The sequence below is a fragment of the Microcaecilia unicolor genome, chromosome 9, assembly GCF_901765095.1.
Source record: "Microcaecilia unicolor chromosome 9, aMicUni1.1, whole genome shotgun sequence".
Classification (NCBI taxonomy): domain Eukaryota; kingdom Metazoa; phylum Chordata; class Amphibia; order Gymnophiona; family Siphonopidae; genus Microcaecilia; species Microcaecilia unicolor.
Genome location: NC_044039.1, coordinates 3,588,786 through 3,616,428, shown reverse-complemented (window position 1 = coordinate 3,616,428; position 27,643 = coordinate 3,588,786). Strand labels below are relative to the sequence as shown.

At 46.7% G+C, this 27,643-nt stretch overlaps 1 protein-coding gene across 2 annotated transcripts in view; it reads right to left on the bottom strand.

The window, feature by feature from the left end:
• Positions 1 to 2,289: 2,289 nt before the first annotated feature.
• Positions 2,290 to 27,643, bottom strand: part of SYN3 (synapsin III) — a 198,976-nt gene continuing 173,622 nt past the window's right edge. Inside the window, exons 7-14 of one of the 2 annotated variants that reach the window (XM_030215174.1) lie at positions 22,007 to 22,149; positions 18,378 to 18,452; positions 17,139 to 17,241; positions 12,657 to 12,791; positions 10,479 to 10,575; positions 8,018 to 8,285; positions 4,886 to 4,895; positions 2,290 to 2,636 (exon numbers count right to left, since the gene is read on the bottom strand). In XM_030215174.1, coding sequence (XP_030071034.1) covers positions 2,517 to 2,636; positions 4,886 to 4,895; positions 8,018 to 8,285; positions 10,479 to 10,575; positions 12,657 to 12,791; positions 17,139 to 17,241; positions 18,378 to 18,452; positions 22,007 to 22,149 — 951 coding nt within the window. In that variant the 3' untranslated portion in view covers positions 2,290 to 2,516. Of the gene's footprint in view, positions 2,646 to 4,885; positions 4,896 to 8,017; positions 8,286 to 10,478; positions 10,576 to 12,656; positions 12,792 to 17,138; positions 17,242 to 18,377; positions 18,453 to 22,006; positions 22,150 to 27,643 lie in introns of both variants that reach the window. The other variant, XM_030215175.1, reaches the window with a different exon arrangement.

Genomic DNA, 27,643 nt, shown 5'->3' with positions numbered 1-27,643 from the left:
CATGAAACAAGACTTATCCTGACAGTCTGCCAGATTTTTACTGATATCTCCATTTGATGCACAGCTGGTCTTACTATGTCGAGATTCCTCCTTGCGGTCCCTGATTCCTAAGTGAAGTAGCTGGGTGCTGAATAAGCCAAAAGCAATAGCAAGTTGAGACACAAACCCTTTCCCATGATGATTTTACTGATGTGAAATCTATCTTTACAGCCATGTCTTTTATAAGGGGAGGAGTGGCCTAGTGGTTAGGGGGGTGGACTTTGGTCCTGGGGAACTGAGGAACTGAGTGTGATTCCCCTTCAGGCACAGGCAGCTCCTTGTGACCTCTGGGCAAGTCACTTACCCTCCATTGCCCCATGTAAGCTGCATTGAGCCTGCCATGAGTGGGAAAGCGCGGGGTACAAATGTAACAAAAAATTAAATAGATACTATTGGAGATTCTACATGGAATGTTGCTACTCGTGGAGATTCTACATGGAATGTTGCTACTATTGGAGATTCCACATGGAATGTTGCTATTCTACTAGCAACATTCCATGTAGAAGGCTGCGCAGGCTTCTGTTTCTTGTGAGTCTGACGTCCTGCACGTAGTGCAGGACGTCAGACTCACAGAAGCAGAAGCCTGCGCGGCCACATTGGTGATCTGCAAGGGCCGACTTCCTAGTGGAATAGCAACATTCCATGTAGAATCTCAAATAGTAGCAACAGTGGAGGAGTGCCTAGTGGTTAGGGTGGTGGACTTTGGTCCTAGGGAACTGAGGAACTGAGTTTGATTCCACTCAGACAAGGCAGCTCCTTGTGACTCTGGGCAAGTCACTTAACCCTCCATTGCCCATGTAAGCCACATTGAGCCTGCCATGAGTGGAAAGCACAGGGTACAAATGTAACAAAATAAAATAGATACTATTGGCGATCTACATGGAATGTTGCTACTATTGGAGATTCTACTTGGAATGTCGCTATTCCACTAGCAACATTCCATGTAGAAGGCTGCGCAGGCTTCTGTTTCTGTGAGTCCTGCACGTACGTGCAGACGTCAGACTCACAGAAACAGAAGCCTGCGCAGCCACATTTGTGATCTTGCAAGGGCCGACTTCTAGTGGAATAGCAACATTCCATGTATAATCTCAAATGTAGCAACAGTGGAGGAGGTGGCCTAGTGGTTAGGGGTGGTGGACTTTGGGCCTGGGGAACTGAGGAACTGAGTTTGATTCCCACTTCAGGCACAGGCGCTCCTTGTGACTCTGGCAAGTCCTTAAACCCTCCCATTGCCCCATGTAGCCACTTGAGCCTGCCATGAGTGGGAAAGCGCAGGGTACAAATGTAACAAAAATAAAATAGATACTATTGGAGATTCTACATGGAATGTGCTACTATTGGAGATTCTATATGGAATGGTTGCTACTATTGGAGATTCTACTTGGAATGTCGCTATTCCACTAGCAACATTCCATGTAAAGGCTGCGCAGGCTTCTGTTTCTGTGAGTCTGACGTCCTGCCACGTACGTGCAGGACGTCAGACTCACAGAAGCAGAAGCCTGCGCGGCCACATTGGTGATCTGCAAGGGCCGACTTCTAGTGGAATAGCAACATTCCATGTAGAATCTCAATAGTAGCAACAGTGGAGGAGTGGCCTAGTGTTAGGGTGGTGGACTTTGGTCCTAGGGAACTGAGGAACTGAGTTTGATTCCCACTTCAGACACAGGCAGCTCCTTGTGACTCTGGGCAAGTCACTTAACCCTCCATTGCCCCATGTAAGCCACATTGAGCCTGCCATGAGTGGGAAAGCACAGGGTACAAATGTAACAAAAATAAAATAGATACTATTGGAGATTCTACATGGAATGTGCTACTATTGGAGATTCTACTTGGAATGTCGCTATTCCCACTAGCACATTCCATGTAGAAGGCTGCGCAGCTTCTGTTTCTGTGATCCTGCACGTACGTGCAGGACGTCAGACTCACAGAAACAGAAGCCTGCGCAGCCACATTTGTGGATCTGCAAGGGCCCGACTTCTAGTGGAATAGCAACATTCCATGTAGAATCTCAATAGTAGCACAGTGAGGAGTGGCCTAGTGGTTAGGGTGGTGGACTTTGGTCCTAGGGAACTGAGGAACTGAGTTTGATTCCCACTTCAGGCAAAGGCAGCTCCTTGTGACTCTGGGCAAGTCACTTACCCTCCATTGCCCCATGTAAGCCACATTGAGCCTGCCATGAGTGGAAAGTGCGGGGTACAATGTAATAAAAATAAATTATATATATAGATATCTGTGTGTGGTGGTTCAAGGGTATGAATTAAATCAAGAATTTCCACTACCTTTAAGCAAAATTGAAATGAGTTATGACCACTTGCTACATTGTGAAGGTGATTAGATGTCTTGGACCTCTGTGAACAAATGTACACCTTGCGGTTTGCTGCTGTCGGCTGATAGAGGAGTGGGTGGGAAAGGTAAATATGAGCCAAACGAAAGTGTGACGACTGGCTGGCTAGTCATAGCACCGTCAGATACTTCTGTTAGTCGGAAAACAGACTTGCAAAGGACTTCCTCAGGTTACGAATGGTTTCTGCCTTCGCTTCGTCCTCACCGCTTCCTCGCTGAGATGGTTCGGAAATGTTGAAGTTGTTAGTCAAGGACTGTGATTACTGAAAGAGACAGGAAAATATGTACTTGAAAAGAAGGCAGGCAGTGGGTGAGAACAGCCTAGGCTGAGTCAATAACAAAGTTTCATTTGGATAGATAGTTTTTTTTGTTTGTTTGTTTTTTTTGTTGTTTTACTATCTAACATTCACACCTGTGTGTTCAAATATATGAACATAGATGAAGTGCTTTATCCAAGGAGGGTCTTACTAGGCAATGTCTACCCAATGGCCTTAACTGGTTGACCTTCTTACTAGCACACTGGCTTCCGATCAGGTCCGCATACAGTTCAAGCTTCTCCTATTAACCTACAAATGCACTTGATCTGCAGCCCCTCCTTACCTCTCTACCCTCATCTCCCCTTACGTTCCTACCCGTACCTCCGCTCTCAAGACAAATCCCTCCTCTCAGTACCCTTCTCCACCACGCCAACTCCAGGCTCTGCCCGTTCTGCCTCGCCTCACCCCATGCCTGGAATAAACTCCTGAGCCCATACGCCAGGCCCCTCCCTGCCCATCTTCAAAGCCTTGCTCAAAGCCCGCCTCTTCAATGTCGCCTTCGGCACCTAACCACCATACCTCTATTCAGGAAGTCTAGACTGCCCCCACTTGACATTTCACCCATTAGATTGTAAGCTCTTTTGAGCAGGGACTGTCCTTTTTTGTTAAACCGTACAGCGCTGCGTAACCTAGTAACGCTCTAGAAATGTTAAGTAGTAGTAGTATATGGAAAGTCTATATAGGAAGTAAACAATGAGTTTACTAAATCTTTTTTGACTCCCTTAAAGTTTGTTTGTTTATGAGACTTATAGACCACCTGCCTCCCCCCCCCCCCCCCAAATGGCTTCAACACAGTTTAGAACATAAAAACCAATTCTAGAAATCAAGCAGTATAGAAAAATCAAAACCTGCAAAGAGGTGGGATAAGGTGGGATACAAATGCAATAATTAAATATTTACTGTATCACACAGAAAAGACTCGGTTAACAGCCAAGCTTTAAAATGTTTAAGTAGAGGAGTGTGGTAGCTGTGTTAGTCCACTCTTAAGGTTATCAATAGAAATCAAACAAAATAAAACATGGAAAAGAAAATAAGATGATACCTTTTTATTGGACATAACTTAATACATTTCTTGATTAGCTTTCGAAGGTTGCCCTTCTTCGTCAGATCGGAAATAAGCAAATGTGCTAGCTGACAGTGTATATAAGTGAAAACATTCAAGCATTACTATGACAGTCTGACGGGGTGGGAGGATGGGGGTGGGTCGGAGGTATGCATGGGGACATCAAAGCATATCATTGATATTCTTATATACTTATATACACTGTCAGCTAGCACATTTGCTTATTTCCGATCTGACGAAGAAGGGCAACCTTCAAAAGCTAATCAAGAAATGTATTATGTCCAATAAAAAAGGTATCATCTTATTTTCCTTTCCATGTTTATTTTGTTTTGATTTCTATTGATAAATGTTTAAGAAACTGTGAAAGCTCTGTACTTTGTTTTCACAGTTTTTGACCATCATATGACAGATTCTGTATTTCGTTGAGGCCAGATTCAGCATTGTCAAGCAGCTGGAGCAGTGCTGGGAAGAGCAAAGGACCACAGCTGGGATGTACTCTTGTATACAGTTACCAAGTAAAGGTTAGGCAAAATCTTATAAATCAAACAGATTTTGAAATCAATCCTTCGTTTTAGTAGGAGCCAGTGTAAAGAAAACTGGACAGATATGTAGAGCCAGTAATCGCACGTGCAGCCCTGTGTTGAACTAATTGCACATCACATGGCTTATCTGAGTGAAGATTTTCAAGTCAAATATGGTTCTCATGAAGTGAGTCTAAAAATAGGATAAACAGTGCTAGATTTTAAACATATTGATGTAAACACAGTGGTCAGGGCCAGCTGAACTATTAGGCATATCAGGTACTGAGCTAGGATGGCAGCGAAGGACACTAGCTCCCAATAACTAAATAAACTCAAAGAACTCTCAGCATGTACTAGTCAGTGGGGTAGCCTCGGGGGCCTGGGCCCCCTCAACTTGGGAACTTTTTTGGTTGGAACTTTTTTTGTCTGTTTTCTTTTGACCAGGTGCCGACATAAAAGTCCCTGACAAAATAGACTCCCGACAAAAGGGCCTGGTGAAATAGATTTATTTTTGAATGGTAGGAATTTGAAGGGTACAAAGAAGTGGAGGAGCCATAAATTACTGAGAAAGTCCACGGCTTGTCACTTGAAAGTCATGGCACCTGCCTACGGCTTGACTTCACTATACACACTTGGTATCTATTGAGAATCATAAATCTGCTTGAAAACATAATCCAGCTTGATTAAGAGTCTATTTTGTCTTGGGTTGTTTTGTTGTGGGGGGGGGGGGTTTGGAAGGTTTTTTTTTGTTATGGTCTGTTTTGGTTTTAGTCTGTTTTGTTGGGTTTTTTTGTCGTTTTTTTTTGTTTTGTATGGTCTATTATGTCGGGGTGCCCCTCAACTTTAATGGCTGGCAAGGATACCGAGTCCTGCCAGCCAAATAGGTCTCCTTGCGAGTCTCGCCTGTGTTACCACACTTAAGTCAATCAGCAGGTACCTGCACTTTAACAACTGATGCTGGCTCTCATGCACGTGCTCAGTTCAGCGACTAAGCTGAGCATGCACGAGAGAGCCAACATTGGCAGTTGAAGTGAACTGCCAACTTCAGCGCTGCTCTGGCAACATTGGCTGTACTCGCAAGGAGGCCTCTTCAGCTCGCTGGGCTTGGCATCCCCTATGTGGTTGGGGGGAGGTGGAGAGAATGCCTAGCCCCCTCAGTCCACCTTTGCCCCCCCCCCCCCCCCCCCCAGAATGGGACTTCTGGCTACACCCCTGGTACTAGGTGAAGGCTGGATTACTCTTTTCAGATGTTTGTTTCCCCCCAACTTCCTGTAGGTCTTTGTTTAGAAAGTTCTTATAAGAAACTGAAAGCTGCAATGAAAATGGCTCTTTAATAAACCTTTCCACAAGCAGCAGCCTAACCCTGTAGTTAATTTACTTCAATTCATCTCTTATTCATAATTTTTATATTGTACTGTTATGTATTGTTGACTTATTAGACATAGTATACTGTTGTTTTTCTCCCTCCCTTTGGTTTGATTGATGTTTTTATATTTTCTGTGTACTAAATCATCGATTCTATACACTGTTATGATGACCAATTAAAATAGCAGTCTATTAAACCCAGATAAACAAATTACCTGCAGGGAGTGTTCGCAAATGTGATGCAAGTTATTCATGTTATTTATTTATTTTTTTAAAAACATTTTCTGTACTGCTTTTCCTGGAACACAGCAAGGTGGTTTACAAATAGGAAGCCTCACCCATCTTAAAGTTCAACAGGAAAAGTACAGGCAGTACACACAAGTTCCAGAAAAATACTAGCATTTATTACATAGCCACTAAAAATGTGCAGGTGAATATTCAAAAGCACAAAATCCCAGGAATCAGCCCAAGCCTCAGCCTGCTTGTCTGACACTGCTGCCTGGGTGTCCTACTGCCATTAGAAACTAAACATGGCCAAGGCTGAGCTTCTTATCTTTCCTCCTAAACCCACCTCTCCGCCTATTCTCTGTTTCTGTGGATAAAGTTCTCATGCTGGCCCCTCTTCCTCTTTCTTGCACATATCCAACAGATTGATAAGGCTTGTCTCATGTGTGGAGGTGTAGAAGTGCTATAGACAGGGCTTTTTTTGAGGGGGTACTTGGGGGTACTGAGTACCGGCACCTTTTCCATTGACTGCTAAAATTGACCCATGGTCCCCAAGTTTTAATGAAAGAGCTCAGGCCCTACACACAGTGGCATTCCTAGGGGGGCTGACACCCAGGGCGGATCGCTGATGTGCCCCGCCCCCCCGGGTGCAGTGCCCCCCCCGGGAATAGCGCGACGCCCCCCCCCCCCGGCGAAAGAATCCCCCATGGGTGCACGCCGGGGGGGGGGGGGGTGCAACGCGCCTGCCGGCTCTTCGTTTTCATGCTCCCTCTGCCCCGGAACAGGAAGTAACCTGTTCCAGGGCAAAGGGAGCATGAAAACGAAGAGACGACAGGCGCACGGCACCCCCCCAGCGGCGTGCACCTGGGGTGAACCGCCCCCACCGCCCCCCCCCCTTGGTACGCCACTGCCTACACACCAATTCTGCCTTGTCATAGTTTCTGTGACTGGTTGCAGGGGTCCTGGCTATTGTGGAGTGAGTCCCTCAATGATCACCCCACCCCTGAAGGGTGGCCTGGCATTTGAGTACCAGCACCTTTTTTGCTATAGAAAAAACACACTGGCTATAGACATGATAAGTAGTGGTAATCTCAGTTTCCAGATTGCCTCAGCACTGTGCAAATAGTACCAGAAAGAAGTGTGGGTGGGGCTAGGGAGGTCCTAGAACTTATCCGGAAAGTGGCTAGTGGCTGTCTGGACAACATAAGAGAGATAGAAGGACGTGTGTTGGGTTATCCGGATACGTTAGCTGGATAGCAGACTGAATATTGCCACCATCCAGAAGACTGCAGTGGCTGAAAGATATAAAATAGTTAAAAAAATGTCCACAAATTCACACACTGCAGAAACTGTAAAGTCCTCTCCACTGCTGCCATGACAACAGATCCAGATCCAGTTTAAGGACCAAATGCTCAACAAAACAGCCGGGTCTTCACTCTGCTCTTGAGCTGAGATAAATTCATCTCTCTCTGGTCAGGTCCAAGACAGCACTGAATCCCACAGAATGGGGGGCAAGATAACTAAAAGAAGATGACCTCCCAGTGGAACTTTTCAGGCAGGGAACCAATTAAAGATTCAGATCTGCCACCAATCTGACTGATCGAGCATGCAAGGAAAGGTTGACGAGACAGAAAAGATGCCTAGCTAATTTATTATGGAGAGCCCAGAAGGTTAGGATTGTTCTGGGACTGGGGTTCTGAACCCAGACCTTGGGACCCAGCTAGCCCGTTAGGATACCCATAATGAATATGCATGAGATATATTTACATACAACGGAGGTAGTGTATGCTAATGTATCTCATGCATATTTATTGTGGATATCCTGAAAACCTGACTGGCTAGGTCTGTCCCTAGACCTCGGTTGAGAACCTTGAATTTAATTATCCAAATTGTGAAGAGAGTCATGTGGGGGTGGGAAGCTGAAGGGGAGGATGGTGCAGGGTTGAAGGTTTGTTGAGGGCACCTAATACCCTGATGGATTGACTGACAAAGCAGATTCTGGGGTGTGAAGCTTTTAGAAAACACATTCTTTTATTTAAAACCCAGCTTAGCTAAGTGTGCTAATTCCTCTGTGTTGAGTATTTCACTAGTTCTACATCACACTGAGAATCATTAATAATGACAGCAATATCCCGAGCACCTACTTTAACTGAGGGTGAGGTGAGGCCTTTTGCTTGGATGCTGTTCCCAGGCCCTGTACTGGAGCAGGGGGCCGAGACTGCTGAGGGGAGATGGTTCCAGCCCTGGAGCTCTGCACTGGTGAAGCATCGGTTGGTGATCGAGACTGCTGCGGGGAGCTGGGGGATCGCTGCAGCTGGGGAGAATTAGATTGTGGGCTCTGAGGCTGCTGGCCCTGTGGGGATAGCCTTGGTTGCACAGGAGCTCCGGCCCTAGGGACCTGGCGGGGACCACCTGGAAAAAAAAAAGAAAGATCCAAAGCTGCCAGATAAGGAAAGCAGTCAGTAAACAAGCTGAAGATTAGATGTTCAGAGATGCAGCATGGTAGGAATTGTGCAACTCCAGTGTAAAGTGAGGGTTCTATTATATTCCGAGTAAAGGGGCAGCTAATCTGAACATTAAGGGGCCCCTTTTATTTAACTGCAGAAAATCTTAGCACAGTGATTCCCACGCTTGATCCTGGAGGCACCCCAGCCAGTCAGGTTTTCAGGATATCCACAATGAATATTCATGAGAGAGATTTGCATGCAAGTGAATATCCTAAAAACCTGACTGGCTGGGGTGCCTCCAGGACCAGGCTTGGGAACCACTGTCTTAGCACATATGTGCTTGGCACTCCCCTGCCCCTCCCCTGCCCCATCCACGGCCCTCTGCTATAAAACTTGGTACTAACATTATACAGTTGCGCCTACCTGTGGTTGCCTTGCATAACTGCAAATTAGGACCAATTAGTGCCAATTAACTCCAGTAAGCATTGATTATTGGTTACTGGTGTCAATTCGCACCTAGTCAACTAACTTACGCGCGTAACAGGCCATCTTCTATAACCTGCGCCTGTGATAATGAGCGTGCAGGATTATAGGATGAGGGATTTATTTCTACTTTTCCTTTTCCAAAGCACTCCTCTCATGCTTTTTTTTTTTTTTAACAGGGGAAGGGGTAAAGGATGCCCTTCTTCCTACCCTACAAATATTCCTGCCAGGACAGCTTTGCAGAGTCTGGCAGCTGGTGCTTTACTTCCATCAGTGTTTTAGGATTATTAGGTGAGCGCTAACTTCATAAAGAAGGACCTCAGCTGCCCTTTGATGTACCGGTGTCTCCGTCCACTGTACATCGGCATTCCTAAATGGTTAACTGCAAACAGAGATTGGCCACCTGCATGCAGGTATCTCAAGCCGAGATGAGGCTGCTCAGCTTTGGTTCGGTGCTTCTCACACCAGGTTACAGTGGTATAGCCACCCATTCTTTGCTCAGGCCCACCCAGCGGCAGCATCCCATATCAATATCTCTCCTCTTCCGCGGCATCCTGGCATCTGCCCACTCGTTGCTGAACCCCATCCCTTCCTGGTGTACCTTACAGGCGCCCCTGGCACCTGCAGTGATTCAATTTTTGCTGCCCGCGCCGGCCCTGCAGGCTTCCATCGGCCGGGTCCTGCCAGACAGGAAATGATGAAAGTGAGGGCGGGACCCAGCCGATGGAAGCCTGCAGGGCTGGCGCAGGCAGCAATAACTGAATCACTGCAGGCAATGGGCAGGCAGATGCCGTAACGCTGTGGAGGACGAGAGATGTTGATGTGGGGTAGGTTAAAAAAATCTATAATTTTTAAATATCTCGGGGGGAGGGGGGGGGGGACGCAAGGCTGTGGAGTGTCCTGCCTTGCTGTGGAGGGGCCCATCCAAAATACTGGGTCTGGTTACACCACTGCCAGGTTATAATGTATCACATTATATTTGTCTTTGCTGATCCACGTGGTAAACCAGTGGCGATCCTAGGTCGGCTGCCACCCGGGGCGGATCGCCGCTGCGCACCCCCCCCCCAGGTGCAGCGACGCCCGTCCCCCCCAGAGTGCAGCACGACATCCCCCCCCCCAGCGCAATGACACCCCCTCCCCAGCGCATCAACCCCCCCCCCCCCCCAGGTGAATTCTTGGCTGCTGGAGGGTGCAGAGAGCAGCCGCGCGCCTGTCGGCTCCACTGGCTCCCTGCTCCCTCTGCCCCGGAACAGGAAGGGAATTAGCAGAGCCAACAGGCGCGCGGCTGCTCTCTGCACCCCCCCCCCAGCAGCGTTCACCCGGGGCGGACCGCCCCCCACCGCTCCGCCCTTGCTACGCCGCTGTGGTAAACATAAGGTTGCCATCCTGCCCTGGCTCTTTTCATCTGTAGCATTTCCCAGCAATTCAACACACAAGCTCTAAACCAAAGGCTTCCTTTATTTATAGTGTAGTGTACCACAATAATTTGATCCTATCATTGTGGTTTTATGGATTTGTTCAACTCATTCGGCGCTGTCAAAATTGCCCACTCAGTCCAGTATCTGGTGTGTTTGCAGAGGACTCAGTGCAAGGAAGGGACCAACTGCACACTGGCACCCATCTGGACCTGGTGCCGGTGTGACCCTCGGATTTCCCCACCCCTGGCATCATCTACCTTGTGGTGTGGGGCGTGGCTGAGACAGCTGTGCAGCTGAGGGCTGAGGCCCTGGCTGGGGCTTCATAAGTGGGTTTGCTGGCTGGGGCTGCACCTGCTGGGATTGAAGGAGAAAATAATTAATCAAACATGCAAGCAAGCGCAAAGGAGCCCTTGAAAACAGAGCAAAAGAAGTAATATCACTACCTGTGAAACATCACAGCTATGAAGTAAACCAACCCCCACCCCATCCTCATTAATAGAGTATTACAGGCAAAACGTTTTGGGCATAAAACACTCAATATAATCATATATTGAGCCTGCAAATAGGTGGGAAAATGTGGGATACAAATGTAATAAATAAATAATAAATAAATAAATATATCACAAGAATATTTTTAACAAGTTTCTAATATTAAATATTCTAAGTCCACAGCATGAAAATTATTCCAAATCAATAGTCCCGAAACTGTTGTTTTTACTAAAAGCCAACTGTGGACCTTTACCTACTTATAAAAGAAACCCAAACTGATACTGTAAGTGCAATGATGAAATGTGTCTCTGATAATCCATTCATATGGATTTTGCCATCAGTGAGCTTGCTTCTTCCTCTTAGCAAAAACATCGCCAATTCATGGGAGGGAAGACAGTGATCATACCATCTGCAAATATATTCCCAGGTTTCTTTGTCTATATTTTACCATTTTACAGGGCCTCATTTAGTAAATGACATTCAAAGTTGGGCACTGGGAAAAATCCACACCGAGAGCTATTCTATAAAGGGTGCTCAGCCCAACTTTGGGCTTGAGGACCTAAGAACCTAACAATAGCCATGTTGGGTAAGACCAATGGTCCATCTAACCCAGTATCCTGTTTCCAACAGTGTTCACGCCAGGGGCGTAGCTACGGGTGGGCCTGGGTGGGCCCAGGCCCGCCCGCCCACCTGCCAAGTCTGCGATGATCCTCCACTCTGCCGCTACCGCCGCCGCTGCGTCCCTGTGAGCAGCCTCGGCAAAAGAAGAAAATGAAGCGCGGGGCCGCAGCAGCCTTCAGGCATGCACTGTTGGCTCTGCCGTTCTCTGCCCCCACTGACGTCAATTTCCTGTTCCGAGGGCTGAGGACCAGCAGACCAACAGCGCATGCCTGAAGGCTGCTGCGGTGGCAGCCCTGCGCTGCGCTTCACTTTCTTCTTTTGTTGAGGGCGGCTGCTCACAGTGGCAGTGTGTAGAAGGGATGCAGTTGAGCTCCTTGGTGAGCTCAGCAGCTGTTTGGGTGCCTGGGGAACTAAGGTAAAGCTTCTTTTTATCCACATTGGGTTGGGTGTGTTAAGTAGTCTGTGATGTTTATGCATCTTGGCTTTAATGTCATCTACAGCAGTATTCATGGATCTCTCAAACACATGGCATTATTTTTCTGTAGGCTGGGGTGGAGGAGCATCGAAAAACTATTTTGTTTGGAAGGGGAGGAGGAAGAAAGTGTGTCAGGGTGTATGTTGCATGGTGGAGGGGTGGGGAGAGAGATCAAAGATGTTGGATGGGGACAGAAAAAGGGGAGACACTGGATGAAAGGAGGTAGAGGAGATGGATGAAAGGAGGGAGACACTGGACAGAAGGTGGAGAGCAAGGGAAGATGTTGGTGGAAGGGAGAGAGAGAAAGGGGACATGCTGGATGGAGGTGAGAGGGGAGAAGCTGGATGGAAAGAAAGAAGAGTTGGGATGCTGGATAGAAGAGGGGTACAGAGAGAAAGATGAGTGGAAAGATGGTGGGAGAAAGAGGGGACATGAAAAGGGCAGGGGAGAGACAAGCTGTTGGGGAGAAGGAAGGGGAGCAAGGGGGAGACCCTGGTTGGTCAGATGGAAAGAGAAACAGGAGAAATGCTGGATGAACGAAGGGAGAGAGAGGGAAAATGCTACAAGTAGGGCACACTACTCATGCCTATATATATATATATATATATATATATATATATATATATATATAGTGCCCACCCATATTAGCTCTGGGCCCAGCCAAAATGTCAGGTCTGGCTACGCCACTGGGTCACGCACATTTGGAACTGGCATAGATCGACAAACACGTTTATTAAAATGAAGGTACTGTTGGTTAAAAACTGCCAGACTCTGGCATGTCCCCACCCCCACCCCCAACCACCCATCCAAATATGTTCTATATGTCCAGCTCCTGAACCCTGGTACTTACCAGAGGCTTCTGAGGCGAGGGGGCAGCTGTTCCTGTAAAGAGAAGCTGGGTCATTTTTGTAACCACTAGGTCAGCCACAAGCTGTCTGTCTTCTTCCACCTGTTCCCCAATCAGAGGCATCGAGCTGTCCATAACCTGGGTGAAGAAAGCAGAAAAATCAGAGGCCAGGCGATATAACAAAAGACTCTTTCTTCCTATGCCATATCATCTCACACTGCTTCTCCGGCCAAAGGTTCTGGACTTCCCAGGAGGCAGTGAAATGTTCCAAGAGACCCAGCAAACAGTGAGGTCAACATTCAGTGAGGTTTAACTGGATAGGAAGCTTCTAACTGGTTAAATTGTGCTGATAGTCAGCAGGCACTTCATTGGATAGACTGCTGCCACTGAATGCCAGCACAGTCCACTGTAGCGCCCTCTGGTTAATGCCAGGGACAGAGCCAGGTGTTATCTGGGCACCACCGATACTCAGTGCTGGAACCTGGATAGCTTTCTGGGTTAGTTGGTAACTTGCATAGTACATTGGCCAATCCCGGACAACTCTTTTGGGTACTTGGTGATCTGGAACTCTTGGAAGCAGGATACTGGCCTAGATGGACCATTGGTCTGGCCCGGTATGGTGGCCAATGTACCAGATATTCAGCGGCAGTATCTGGATTTGGTCCAGTGTTCAATATGCAATCCCAGATCTCCTCATGGGGTCTATGGGCTTTATACTGACCCCAGTATTTCTTAGGATTTTAGCGATGTTCTCTCATTCTGATTGGATAAGTGGAACAGTAAATGCCAAGCAACATGAGGTTCAGTTCACTTTCATTCAACAAGAATCCTAGGAGTGGCCTAGTGGTTAGGGTGGTGGACTTTGGTCCTTTCCCACTTCAGGCACAGGCAGCTCCTTGGAATGTTGCTACTATTGGAGATTCTACATTGAATGTTGCTATTCCACTAGCAACATTCCATGTAGAAGGCTGCGCAGGATTCTGTTTCTGTGAGTCTGACGTCCTGCGTGCAGGACGTCAGACTCACAGAAGCAGAAGCCTGCGCGGCCACATTGGTGATCTGCAAGGGCCGACTTCTACATGGAATGTTGCTAGTGGAATAGCAACATTCCATGTAGAATCTCAAATAGTAGCAACAGTGGAGGAGTGGCCTAGTGGTTAGGGTGGTGGACTTTGGTCCTGAGGAACTGAGTTGGATTCCCACTTCAGGCACAGGCAGCTCCTTGTGACTCTGGGCAAGTCACTTAACCCTCCATTGCCCCATGTAAGCCACATTGAGCCTGCCATGAGTGGGAAAGCACGGGTTACAAATATAACAAAAATAAAATAGATACTATTGGAGATTCTACATGGAATGTTGCTACTATTTGAGGTTCTGTTGCTACTATTGGAGATTCTACATGGAATGTTGCTATTCCACTAGCAACATTCCATGTAGAAGGCTGCGCAGGCTTCTGTTTCTGTGAGTCTGACGTCCTGCACGGAGGATGTGTGGAAAGGGTGAGCGCTGATGACCACAATCAGCAGATCATGTTTGCACAGTACTTCACTGCATTGGTATGTGATCCCCTGGGAGGGAGCAAAGAGCTGCAATGTCTTTCCCTGACAGCCCCATGAGGATTTTCTCAGGTTTCCGGAGACGGTGGATGTGGTAGCCCACACATATTCTCTGAGTGTGTGTCACCACTCATTAAACAGTCGCAACCTGAACTTTCTAACACAACTCTGACAGAAGACATTGACATTGTGGGCATGACCAGCCTGTCATCCCAGCTGCGGAACATCTCTTCCAATGACAGCCCCCTCCTCCCAGGGGCCTTGCTGTGCCATGACCCTGGAAATCCACAGCTGAATTGCCTCGGCGTATTTGGTAAATAGAAAAAAGATTTTGAGAAACTCAAAACACTTCAAATCTGCAGTCGCCGAGTTTGATCCTTCTATACGTTCTATAACCCTTAAAAACTGCCACAGAACAATTCTCGCCCACTATTATCTTATTATCACATAAGTACATAAGTAATGCCACACTGGGAAAAGACCAAGGGTCCATCGAGCCCAGCATCCTGTCCACGACAGCAGCCAATCCAGGCCAAGGGCACCTGGCAAGCTTCCCAAACGTACAAACATTCTATACATGTTATTCCCAGAATTCTGGATTTTCCCCAAGTCCATTTAGTAGCGGTCTATGGACTTGTCCTTTAGGAAGCCGTCTAACCCCTTTTTAAACTCTGCCAAGCTAACCGCCTTCACCACGTTCTCCAGCAATGAATTCCAGAGTTTAATTTTGCGTTGGGTGAAGAAAGATTTTCTCTGATTTGTTTTAAATTTGCTACACTGTAGTTTCATCGCATGCCCCCTAGTCCTAGTATTTTTGGAAAGCATGACAAAGGGGTCCTTTTACTAAGGTGCACTAAATGATAAGACACCCATTATATGCCTACTGGCATCTTATTATTTAGCGCGTGCTGATTGTTACCACACGTTAAATCTGTTGGCATACCTTAGTGAAAGGACCTGAACAAGGTAAGGAGCAAGGGTTACTCTAAAGCATAGGATCTCAACCCAATCCTCAGGACATACCTATCCAGTCAGGTTTTCAGGATACCCACAATGAATATGCGTGAAGTAAAATTGCACGTGCTACCTCCATTCCATGCAAATTGATCTCATGCATATTCATTCTGGGTATCCCGATAACCTGACCGGATAGGTAAGTTCCAAGGACTGGGTTGAGACCTCCCACTGAGTAACCCCTGGTCCTTGCCTTCTTCAAGGTTGAGAACCTCTGCACTAAAACCAAGGATAGGAGAAAGGTATCTGTAAGTTGATTTGGGTTTAGCTCACACCTTTTCAGTAGTAGCTCAAGGTGAGTTACACGGAGGTGCAGTCGCTATTTCTCTGGCCAAGTCGGAGGGCTTACAGTATGATCTAAGTTTTATACCTGAGGCAATGGAGGGTTAAATGACTTACCCAAGATGACAAGGAGCAGCACTGGGATTTGTACCCTGACTTCCCTGGTTCTCTAAACCTTTTGCTATTCCTCCACTTCACTTAGAGGTGTAGAAGTTGGGAGAGCAGGCTTCCTGGTGAAGGGATGCCTTCTGTATACCTGGCCCTGGTTGCTCTTCATGAGGGTCATTTTCAAAGGCATTTCCATGTGTACCACAGGGTTTTATGCACAGAAACGGAGCTTTAACACACTATCCAAATACTGCAGAGAGATTCCTGGGGGTGGGGGTGGGCTGCAGTGCACTTACGCACATCCTGTTGGATTTGCAAAAGTATGCGCGCACATTTTCCTGGAAAAAATAGCAGGTGAAAATCTGTGTACATGCTTTCACCGAGTCAGTTTTCAGAAGGAAAATTGCTGTGAAGCCTGCAGTTAAAATGCACCCTCAGACTTTACTGGAAAGTCCTCCCTTAGAAAACTGAATGCAGCTCTGAGAGTACAGGGAGTTTCTTGGGGTCCAGCCAGCGAAAACCCGATGTCTGAGGAACAGATTGTGTACCCTGTAATTCTGCTCTAGCCCAGATCCTGCAGCCACTTCTTTGCATAGATGGTTGTCTGCTTGGTGTAGGATCTCTGTATTCAGGGTCTGCTCAAGGCATGAGCCAGGTGAGGCATCAAGGGTACCAAAAGCCTCACCCATCACAGTGGCATGAGCGTGTTTTGCCTTCGCCACCGTGCTCTCTTCTCTGCATGGTCACTGGCACCACCGAAGCTTTAAATATTGTTCTCGCGTTCAAACCTGGCTGGTGCCAGTGGCCAAGAGTGCCCTCGCCACTGTAAAAGAGCAGGCAGAACCAATGCTGGTGGAAAGTGGGTGGGGAGGGACCAGGGTACCACAACCCCTCGAGACAGCACTGCCTGTATTCGATTATCCACCTGTGTGTTTGCTGGGGGCCATTTTCTGTGCTGTTGTGTGTGTCCTCTTTGTGTATCCAAGTACCTACATTTTGTTCCAAAGCCCACCTGCTGCATTTTTTAAGCGGATATTTGCAGAATGGAGCTGAGGTGCCCTGTGTCATGTGCTAGTATTCTAAACATTTATTTATTTATTTGTTGCATTTGTATCCCACATTTCCCCACCTATTTGCAGGCTCAATGTGGCTTACATAGTACCGTCAAGGCGTTAGCCCAGTCGGTTGTTAATAAATACAAGGTTGTATAGTGATCGAATGAGGTATATGTGGAGGGTCAGAAGGGATGAAGATTGTGTGTTGTTCAGTATGATCATTAGGCGTGCTGTGTTTCTGGGTGAAGAGGTTTACGTAGGATCGTCGGGGTAGGCCTTTTTGAAGAGGTTGGTTTTTAGTGATTTCCTGAAGTTCAGCTGGTCATGTATTGTTTTCACAGCTTTTGGGAGGCCATTCCATAGTTGTGCACTTATGTAGGAGAAGCAACATGATACTGATGACCCTAGATGATAGAATTGTGGTTCTGGTTAAAGCTGATGGGGGGGGGGGGGGGTTCAGTTCCATTCACCTCGATAATGTAATCTTTCCCATCCTTTCCATGTACTGCTTTCACAGCACACATGTCGAGTCCACCAAAGATCTCTGCACAGGAATCAACCCAAAGTCTGTACCTGTGAAATTGCACAAGAAGAGAGAATGTGAGGTCAGCAGACATGCAGAATGACGATGTGAAGACCAGCATGGCACGCTTAACGGGAGCACAAGAAGATAGTGCATGAGGTCAGTAGACATGCAGGATGATGATATCAAGACCAGCATGGCATGCTTAGCAAGAACATAAGAAGAAAGAGTGTGAGGTCAGCAGACGTGCAGAATGACGATGTGAAGACCAGCATGGCACGCTTAACGGGAGCACAAGAAGATAGTGCATGAGGTCAGTAGACATGCAGGATGATGATATCAAGACCAGCATGGCATGCTTAGCAAGAACATAAGAAGAAAGAGTGTGAGGTCAGCAGACGTGCAGAATGACGATGTGAAGACCAGCATGGCACGCTTAACAAGAACATAAGAAGAAACAGTGTGAGGTCAGCAGATGTGCAGGATGACAATGTCACGACCAGCATGGCATGCTTAGCAGGAGCACAAGAAGAGAGTGCATGAGATCAGCAGACATGCAGGATGACGATGTGAAGACCAGCATGGCACGCTTAACAGGAGCACAAGATCCTGGCCTGACCTTGCCAATGGGAACTTTGTCTACACTTGTCCTATTCTGGTCACTGATCCTTCTCATGTTTAGAAAATATTAGGAATGGGCAGCCAGAAAATTTTCTTTTCGAATCATCTCCGATGTCATTTCTGTGAATGCTTTATTTGGCGATTTTTTTTTGTCACAGAAGCAAAGTCATTGAGTCACTCTCTTGAAAGAAGGCCCAATGGATGCCCTGTCATGTAGTCGCTTGAAAAAGTGTACACTTTCAGCAAACGATCAAAAATTAATTCTCATGTCATCGACATTTCCCAAATTATTGCAAATGAATGCCCACCTCTAAAAAATATTCTTTTGGCTTTGGAATTGAGTTTGTGTTTTAAGTCTGTTTCCTATCCTAGAAATATTGGTCTAGATGGACCATTGGTCTGACCCAGTATGGCTATTCTTATGCTATGGGCTGCTTTGCGCAGTCAGTAACAAGATGCAAGAGATAATGGCAGTGGTGGAGGTTGGAGGTCAGAGGTGAACGGAGGGAGGGTAACAAAGTTCCTTGCGCGAGTCCCAAATCTGTGGTGAGCATCCAGTCCTCACCTCTCTGTCATTGCAATCTGTTCCAGCATGGCAGAACCCGTGTTAGCCTTCCAGTTTCCAGAAATGGATGTTCTCCTGTGGAAAGAAACAAGATACTGTGACATCCTTGCTTAAGGCTTTTGTATATCTGAGCTCGTTCTCACATATTGAAGGGTCTCATCCCGGTTTCTCTAGTTCTGGTCACCTTAGTTTTTATTGCAAAGCAAGAAAAAGGATTTGAACAATAACATTATATTTTAGGGGTTTTAGCAGGGTCACTGTATGATTGTGTCCCCAATATGTAGCGTGTAGCTGGCACTGATGAGACCATGGGGGTGACTATATGAGGAGCGGGGCACCCAGGACCTGTCAGTGCAAGTATTTTACTTGCTTAAGATGGATCTGTTGCTGTGGAATTAGCTATTTTTCCAGGTAGCAGTGCCAAGCCAAAATCAGAATGTGAGTATCAAAAATTTGGTGAGCAACCCTCTCCTCAGGGGCATAGCCAGACTACAGATTTTGGGTGGGCCTAGGCAAGAAGTGGGTGGGCACCAAGTGCTCCCCCCCCCCCCAACCACCACCAACAAAAATATCTCAGCTTGCGGGGAAATGCTTCTTTCCACCATGGCAGTCTCCAGTACGCATACGCTGAAAACTGAGCATGCGCAGGTGCTGGTATCGTGGAGAGTAATGTTTTTGTTACCATTAGGGGAAGTCTTCAGCTGGCTGAGCTTGGGATCCCACTAAACATGTGGTACTGTTGGGTGGGCCTGAGCCCTACGTGGGTGGGCCCCGGCCCACCCAGGCCCACCTGTGGCTACGCCACTGCCTCTCCTCCAGCCAACTGAACTGGCTGATCCAGATCTGAACTGGCCTTCATAGAAGGAAATCAGTGAGGAAATCAGAACTAGAAATCCAGGCATGAAGGGAGGGGAGGGGATGCTCCATCACAGACACAATGGGAATAAAGCCTGGACTGACTCACTGTTCCTGTGGATGTGGAGCTTGTAGGACAGCCTCCCTTGCAGGTCACCTCTTTCCCTGCTTTCTAATGAAGCCTCCAAACTGGCTGATGTGCATAGGTGCCCCATATAAGAGGCTTGGGGTGGCTAAGCCTCCCCATCCCAATCATGGACTTCCGCTTGTGATGCAGCCCGCCCCGCGCATTTTGACCTTTTATTTCCGTGGCAGTGACGTCAATGAAGAAAAAGACATTACAGGCTCGCCGCCAGCTTCTCCCTTCTCTCTGCACACAGTGTCCCGCCTTCTGCGGTGATGCATTTCCTGTTTCCGCGAGGGCGGGACACTGTGTGCAGAGAGAAGGGAGAAGCTGGCGGCGAGCCTGTAGTGTCTTTTTCTTCACTGACGTTGCTGCCACGGAGCGTATGGAGGTAAGCTACACCCCCTTTAGCCTCCCCAAACAGTTGGGCTACCGACCGTCTATGCTGATGTGGATATACTTATTATTGTTTCCCAGACATACTTTGATGTCTTCTGATGGGTAAGGTGTGCTTCCTGCCTCCCCCCCTCCCCATGCACACACTACCAGGCTTCCCAGCTGAGCTGCTATGAGGTCAGAACCCCCCCCCCCCCCCAACTTCCTTCTTGGTGTCCCACTCTGTCCACAGATGAATTAGTTTGGTGAGAGGCTGTGCACATCTCTGCCCTTCCCCTTCCCAGCATTCTGGACAGGTCTCTTAGTGCACCATTTGTGAAACAGTCAAGTCCAGATTATTTTCAATTTTTATTTTCCTTTTAAACACTTTACAGATTACTTTGGCAACATGTCTACAAATTGTCCTGCCAATAAAGTTTCCTGGACCTGAATCATCCTCCATCTTGCGCTTCCTTATTGAGTCCACAGGGAAATTTTATGCTCACGTGCATGGAAAGGCAAATTTACTCCTGGTACAGGGCTGTTCCCTGAGTAGATTAGCAGTGACAGTGTTTTTATTGTGGAATGTGTGCACGCAGCCATAATTTTGAGGTGGCCTCCCTTCTTCACATACAGTGCTCATCAGGGACCTCCATGCACAGCTTCCTGTCTGCTTTCAACATGTAACCCCTGTACAATAAAATCCATCAGCTCTGCATTTTTTACCTAAGTATTTCCAGCTTACCACATTTTTATTATCCAAATTTCACTTATTTCTACCCCAGAATCCAAAGGGATCCTGCATCCATAATATTCCTTTTTTCGATGCTGAGTAACTCTGTCTTCTAGGCCCTCAGGTTCCCTGGAGTATAAATTCTTTTCTGCTGGAAGACTGAACTCATTCAATGTTGGTACAAGAGGACCCAGATAGAGAAAAGTGCCCTCAGTATGTCTGAAGGTACCTTACTGATTTTACCCCTCACCTTAAGGAATGGGCCAAATCCATCACTGAAATCTAAGCCACAGCCACACATGCCACTCCAGCCTGGTCTTAAGAAGCTGGAACCAGAAGGAAATGCAGTTTGATGTCTTGTGGGTGTTTTTCAACCCTGTTCTTCTCCTGCTCAAGCAGGGAGGGACCAAGAACAAGGGACTGTAAGCTCTCACGGGCCGATGATCAGAAGCAAACGCAGGCGCTTGAGGCTGTTAGTGCCATACTAGCGCCTGCGCTTGCTACTGCCCCATGATCAGAGCCCCTGAGTGCGTGAAAGAATGCGCTCGCTGGCTCTGAACACAGCTAGCATGCAAAAGCATTAAAAACATGGCTCTTAGCGCAAGTAACAAGCAAATGCATGCTAAATCTATTCCTCCCCAATGATCAGCGAGCAGCTCGCCAAACATTGGCTCGCTGGCCGTAGCAAACCCTACACCAGCTGGGAACTGGCATTAGGGTTTGCAGACCATTGTGGAAGAATGGTGAGCCCTGTCCAGCATTCATTTGCATGCTAGCAGGCCCCCCATTCCCCCCAATGCAGCAGCCTCTGCCCTCCCCCACAGGAGCACTGACCCAACAGCCCACCCAGAGACGGGAGCTGGAGGTCTGGTGGACCTCCAGTCCACCCGACCCCCCGACACAGGTTTGAGAGGGCTAGAGATCCAGGGGGTCTCCAGCCCCCCTGGCATCCCCTCACATGAATGGAGCCCTGGTGGCCCAGTAGGCCGTGAGTCAATCCCCCTCCCCGACCTTGTGGTCTTAGCGGCCCTTCCCCATCCCCCTACCTTCATTGGAGAGTTGGCAGTTCCTTCCTGGCTATTCATCCCTTTCCCTTCTCTAACTGTAGGGTGACTCTGTCTGGCCCTTTCTCAGGTTTGACCCAGATGGATTTCATCCAGGAGGTGCTATGATGGGATTTCAATGTTCTTTAGCGTGTGGGGGAAGTAGTCTGTTGTTCTTGGGTGAGAAGAGAGAACAAAGGCGGAAGGGTAAACATTTTAATTTTGGTTTACTAATAAATATGTCAACTCTGGGAATGTGAATATACACAATACAGGAGGAAGTGCATTTCTGTTCTAGTGTTGCATTGCATGCTAAGACAGACTGACTTCTTGGCTCTCACAGTTCAAATTTCTGATCCCTTATTCTGTATTTGGTGAGGGTCTGTTCATGCTGTCTTTGAGCTAGGTGAGGTTTGGGTATAGTTTCTGTGTAACGGGAAAGGGGATGGGATTTGATATACAGCTATAACCATAAGAGAAGGAAGCTCAGCATACTCACATGTAGGCTTTGTAACTGCTGCCGATTTTCTGGATCCGGATGTCATACTTGGAGTCGATGAAAGGCTCGGTGGTAGCGTAGGTTTTAGCCATGGCTACGATGCTAGTGATATCCTGGAAATCATACTGACTTTCGACTTTCACCTGAAGCCATCCGTGGTTCATAAAAGAAACAAAACAAGGACGGGGGGGGGGGGGGGGGGGGAAGACACGTGAGATACAAACCTCTAAAGCAGCAGTAACAGCACAGGGCTTGTGGCTCTAATCAGATTGGGCCACAGGCTCTGGTATCTCAGGGAAATCCGTGCTAGTCCGGGTGCATTACTTTGGGGTTCCTTCTAGTCCCATTGTGTGGTAACCCATATTAATGGTGAATCAGCCTCAATGTTATCACTATAAGTTAGTAATAATTGGGAACAGAGAATATGATACTAGTGCCAGGGAGTTCTCATTTGCTAATAGCTACTGTGTAACCATAGTAATGGGTCCCAACAGTCACACTCATTATCAATCCGTGTTTAAACCAACAATGAATGTGATATAAAATACTTGATCATGATCTTTCTTTGGCATTTCTGGGACATAGACAGTGTTACTGTATCTTACAGCGTCAATGTTTCAAATAAGGATTGGTATAATTCTAACTGAGAACTGAATTATCAGAAACATTTCCCCTAAAACCTCTGCTTTAAGAACATAAGAAAAGGTCCACTGAGCCCAGTCTGAGTTACAAGTACCTGACAGATCCCAAAAAGTAAATCTCTCTCTCTCGTTGTTCATTTTCTAGGGATGAACTATGGTTCTTTTCAAGCACTTTTCCTCCAGGAACTTGTTTAGTCCTCTTTAAAATAAGTTCTAAAATCAGTCAGGTTAAAAGTTGTCTCTACAGGGAAATCATGAAATCTTTAATTTCATGTCTCCACTGGCTTCCGTGTTCATTATGCTGCACTAGCGAGTGATTAAGGGTGGGCATGAGGGAAGGCTTTTGACAGCAGGACTAGCTCAAGGGACTGTGGTGCCCCGAGACAACTTTTGTATCAGTCTTCCCCCCCCCCCCCCATCACGTGCAATCGGGTATCTCTCCTTTTACTATCTTCCTCCAGCCGCTGATCCAGTATCTCCTCCTCTCAACTCCCTCTCCTCCTCCCCCTCCACTGATGATTCAGTATCTCCTCCTCTCCCCCCCTACTGATGATAAAGGGCATCAGAATCCCAGTTCAGCATTTCTCCTCCCCTTTCCCCCCCCCCCCCTCCTATCCTGGGGATACTGAACTGAAGGCAGCGATGCTAGATCAGGATTTTGGTGCCCTGGGCTAGTGCCTCATCCGGTCCATAGCTCGAGCCGGCCCTCTTTGGCAAGAAGGGACTTCTCATTCGGTTGTTAGTCCACTCCACACCCCTTTTCATACTGGGCAAATAAACTTTAAGAAGGTTGGTGTTTAGAAAACCCAGACATTAAATTGTGAGCTAATTGAAAGTTTTGTGGTGAGTGTGTTGGTAGCAGGGTGTGCCTTACCCTAAATGACTCAGCCAAAAATATCAAAGAATTTAGACTATATTGTCTCTAAGATCAAAAGGGTTTAACAAACCAATCATAGCCCAAAGCAGTTCTAAATCAGATACAGCTTGAAACCAGGAGACGCCTCATTTCCTTCTTTCGTACAGAAACTTGTGTTTGGTTATAACAGTGTTCAGTTTGCAAATGATTTTTTTCAAAGAGCCGCTGAGCACATAATTAGTTCATCACTGGCTCACCAGTCAAAATCTGTCCAGCCAGATTCAGGATCCATCACTTATGTGGCTGCGGTTAACTTCCTAAACTTACCTAGGAGCTCTGACAAATCAACGCCAACCAGCTGACCCCAGAGCGTCCCTGGAAATGCCTCCTTCCCATTTTCTGAGTTTAGAAGGGTTTAATTGGCTAAATCCTGAATGAGCTGATTAAACCTTTTAAGGGTAATTCCATAAAGCTCGCCAACGTTATAGAATAGCAGTATTGTGCGAGGGATTGGCACCTACAATTGCAAAAAGTGCTGAGCGCATGTAAGTTGCTTAGCATGCGACTGTGAGGTGCGTACACATGGGCGGAGCGTGGGCGTGTCACTTGTAGAACAGAATCACCTGCATGCCATTGCATGGCGCATGGATGCGGCAACTATAGACATGACATAAATGGCTGCACCTAAATTTGGCTGTGCAGTGCTCTTCTGTAATGGCGTGTCTGAATTTCTGTGTAGTCGATCCTTTTTTCAGTCAGTCAGCGGCCACTAGTGCTAACCAATGAGAAAGCAGCTTTAAAAATGTTCAATGGGCGTCATAATGTTGCTTTGACCACATTGAGATTTTACCCTACCTGACCTTTTTCCTTACAGGAAACAGAAACGGAAGTCTAAGTGCTGGAGCAAGTGAAAGATGTGAACTAGGAGGCACCTATAGCTGAAATCTAAATAAAATCGGATGAATGGACATGACAGGGGATGGGGAGAGACACACAGACATGACGATTTTATGAGTTATTTCCTATAGGAAACAAAGCTAAAATCAAATTTAGTTTGCAAACGTTATGCAATGTATCCAGATCTAACTGATTGCTCACACTGGCTCCAGTTTCACATGATATGGCCACATTCTCTTTCCCGCTGAATCTTAAATAATACCCAGGCTCTTTATCTGCACCACAAAGAGAATTCTACCCCTTCAAAGACCAATTCATGCCCCAAAGAGGTATCAGGTCCTGGCTCCCCCAAAGGATTCCTGTCCCCTTCTAGCCATCCATGTGCTGCCTTCAAAAAAGCATCTAGACATCTCCTCATCTGTTCCTTACGCTTCCCTCCTGGAACAGAAATTTGAGTATTGTCTGCATAAAGAAAACACGTCATGCTGCATTATCTAATAATCTCTGCTAGAGGGCACAATATAGATATTCTTGTGGAAGAATTGCTTAGACTTTACTTTGTTTGGATAAATCATGTTACATAACTTTCTAAGAAAACCACATTATGTGCTAGGAAAATAACCACTAGACACATTCTTCTACATGAACTGACCTTGATGGGTGGAGCATCTGCTCAGCTCACATTGCTGTTTTTGGAGTATTTGAGGCAGTGCGTTTTTTCTAGCAAAAAAGGTGCCGGTACTCAAATGCTAGGCCACCCTTCAGGGGTGGGATGATCACTGAGGGACCCACCCCACAATAGCCAGACCCTCCTGCAACCAATCACAGAATCCATGACAAGGCAGAATTGGTATGTAGGGCCTGAGCTCTTTCATTAAAACTTAGGGTCCACGGGTCAATTTTAGCAGACAATGGAAAAGGTGCCGGTACTCAGTACCCCCAAGTACCCCCTCAAAAAAAGCCCTGATTTGAGGGAACTGGAAGCTGTAAGAATCCATCTAAGGAAATCAGTGCATTAGTGAATCAATGACACAAGTTCAAACTAGGGGGCTCCAAGTGACCCTAGAGTGGCTTGGTCTACCTCAAAAGATGTGGGAGTGGCAGCAAGTGGGTCTTCTCCGTGTCTGGGCAGAACTTATGCTACTGCTCTGAATACCATTCTAAGGTCTCAGCAGGGACCCATCTTCAGTCTGGTTAGGAGTCTCTAGTGTACACAATTGTAGAGACCCCTAGTAGCTCTACCAGTTGTGACCTTTTTATGTCACCCAGTACTTTCCAGCATTGGCAGCATCCTCCTTACTAGAAGACCTCAAAATAGAGGGGAAACTGGTATAAATGTTCACCCCAAAGAAGGTTTCCTCATGTCTGGTGGCTGACAAAGCCATCATACCACCACACAGTGTTTTGAATCTTTTGCTAGAAAACCACTATAATTAAACTTATAAAAGAACAGGAGCATAAGAAGGACTCTGGGTTATCACTGATCCTAGAAGAGAAGGTGAGGGCTCAGAGGACAACAGGGTGGTGGATATGTGGAATGCCCTCCCGCGGGAGGTGGTGGAAATGAAAACGGTAATGGAATTCAAACATGCGTGGGATAAACACAAAGGAATCTTGTTTAGCAGGAATGGGTTCCGCGGAATCTTAGCGGAGATTGGGTGGTGACACCGGTAATTGGGAAACAAAATGGGAGCTGGGCAGACATCTACGGTCTATGCCCTGATTGTGACTGAATAGATAGGGATGGGCTGGAGTGTAAATTTTAAGGGGCTTCGACGTTAGCTTCAGAACTGGACTGGTGGTTGGGAGGCAGGGATAGTGCTGGGCAGACTTATACGGTCTGTGCCCTGAAGAGCACAGGTACAAATCAAAGTAAGGTATACACAAAAGTAGCACACATGAGTTGTCTTGTTGGCAGACTGGATGGACCGTGCAGGTCTTTTCTGCCGTCATCTACTATGTTACTATGTTACCACGTAGTACAAGAACAGTGCTGGGCAGACTTCTACGGTCTGTGCCCTGAGAAAGGCAAGGACAAATCACACTCGGGTATGAGTATCACATACCATGTAAATGAGTTTATCTTGTTGGGCAGACTGGACGCACCATAAGGTTTTTATCTGTCATCATTTACTATGTTACTACACGTTACTATGTTACCCCTAACAGTTGGACCCAGGAGGGCCAGAGCTCTATAGAGGAATCACCTGCTGGATCAGCCTGCTTCTACTCTCCGGCTGTTTTCTTTGGAAAAAAACAGGATTCCTTTTTACTTAGGAGAATCCCAGACAGTAAAGGAGTTTCATAAGATAAAGATGCAGAAGAATGGTTCAGAACAAAATCTGAATTGGACTGTGAGTTTTGGAAATGACAGACTGAATAATCCCAGGGGTTAACAATCTCCCTGCTCAGCTGGTTCTGACCCAAGAATCCTGTATACCATGAGTGGCTGACCGAAACAGGAAACTGCCAACTTCCATGAAGTATGTACCTTGTATCTTCCTTCTGAGAATTCAAATCCAGTGAGGGACCACAGGGGCTACACAGTGTTACTGAAAGACACCCACTGTTTATTCAACAAGATGCCTTACCCTGGAATCTCATCAGATGGGCAAACTTTACATTTCATTATATGATGCATTGCCCACTGCCCCCCCGAGATAAACATTTGTTTTCCTCTGGATTACTGAGTTAATTCTAGCTATGCTCCAAGCTGTCTTCCAGTCCCCCTGGTGGAGCCTATCACTTCCTTACAGAGAGAGAAAAAACAGGCATGGAATTAGAATCCGGGCTTTATGGAACTCCATCCATGCAACGGAACAAATCCAAGAAGGTCCAAGGCAGTCCCCAGTGACTTGTGGGCAGTCGTCTGGTTTCCCTACACTGGAGGAACCTGGTCCTGGGCACTCGAGGGAGTCTCAGTGGTCACCTACTCACAGAAATGACCTCAAACTATGAATTACATTACACTGGACACTTGTACCTCATACATACCTCATAAATCCACTGTGCTTAACAGAGAGAATGGCAGACCCAGGAAATTGGGTAAATTCAGTGAATTTGACCCAAAATAAAATTTTTGAAATAGGAATTTTTAAAAATATTTTAGAAAATCAATATCTCTCTCACAGAAGTCAGTAGTAGTGAGGTCAACCATTTTGTAGGCTGATATAGAAACAGTAATGCAAATACAGATTTGTAAACAGTTTTTGTTTTAGGATTGGGAAAGTTTAAATCTAAATA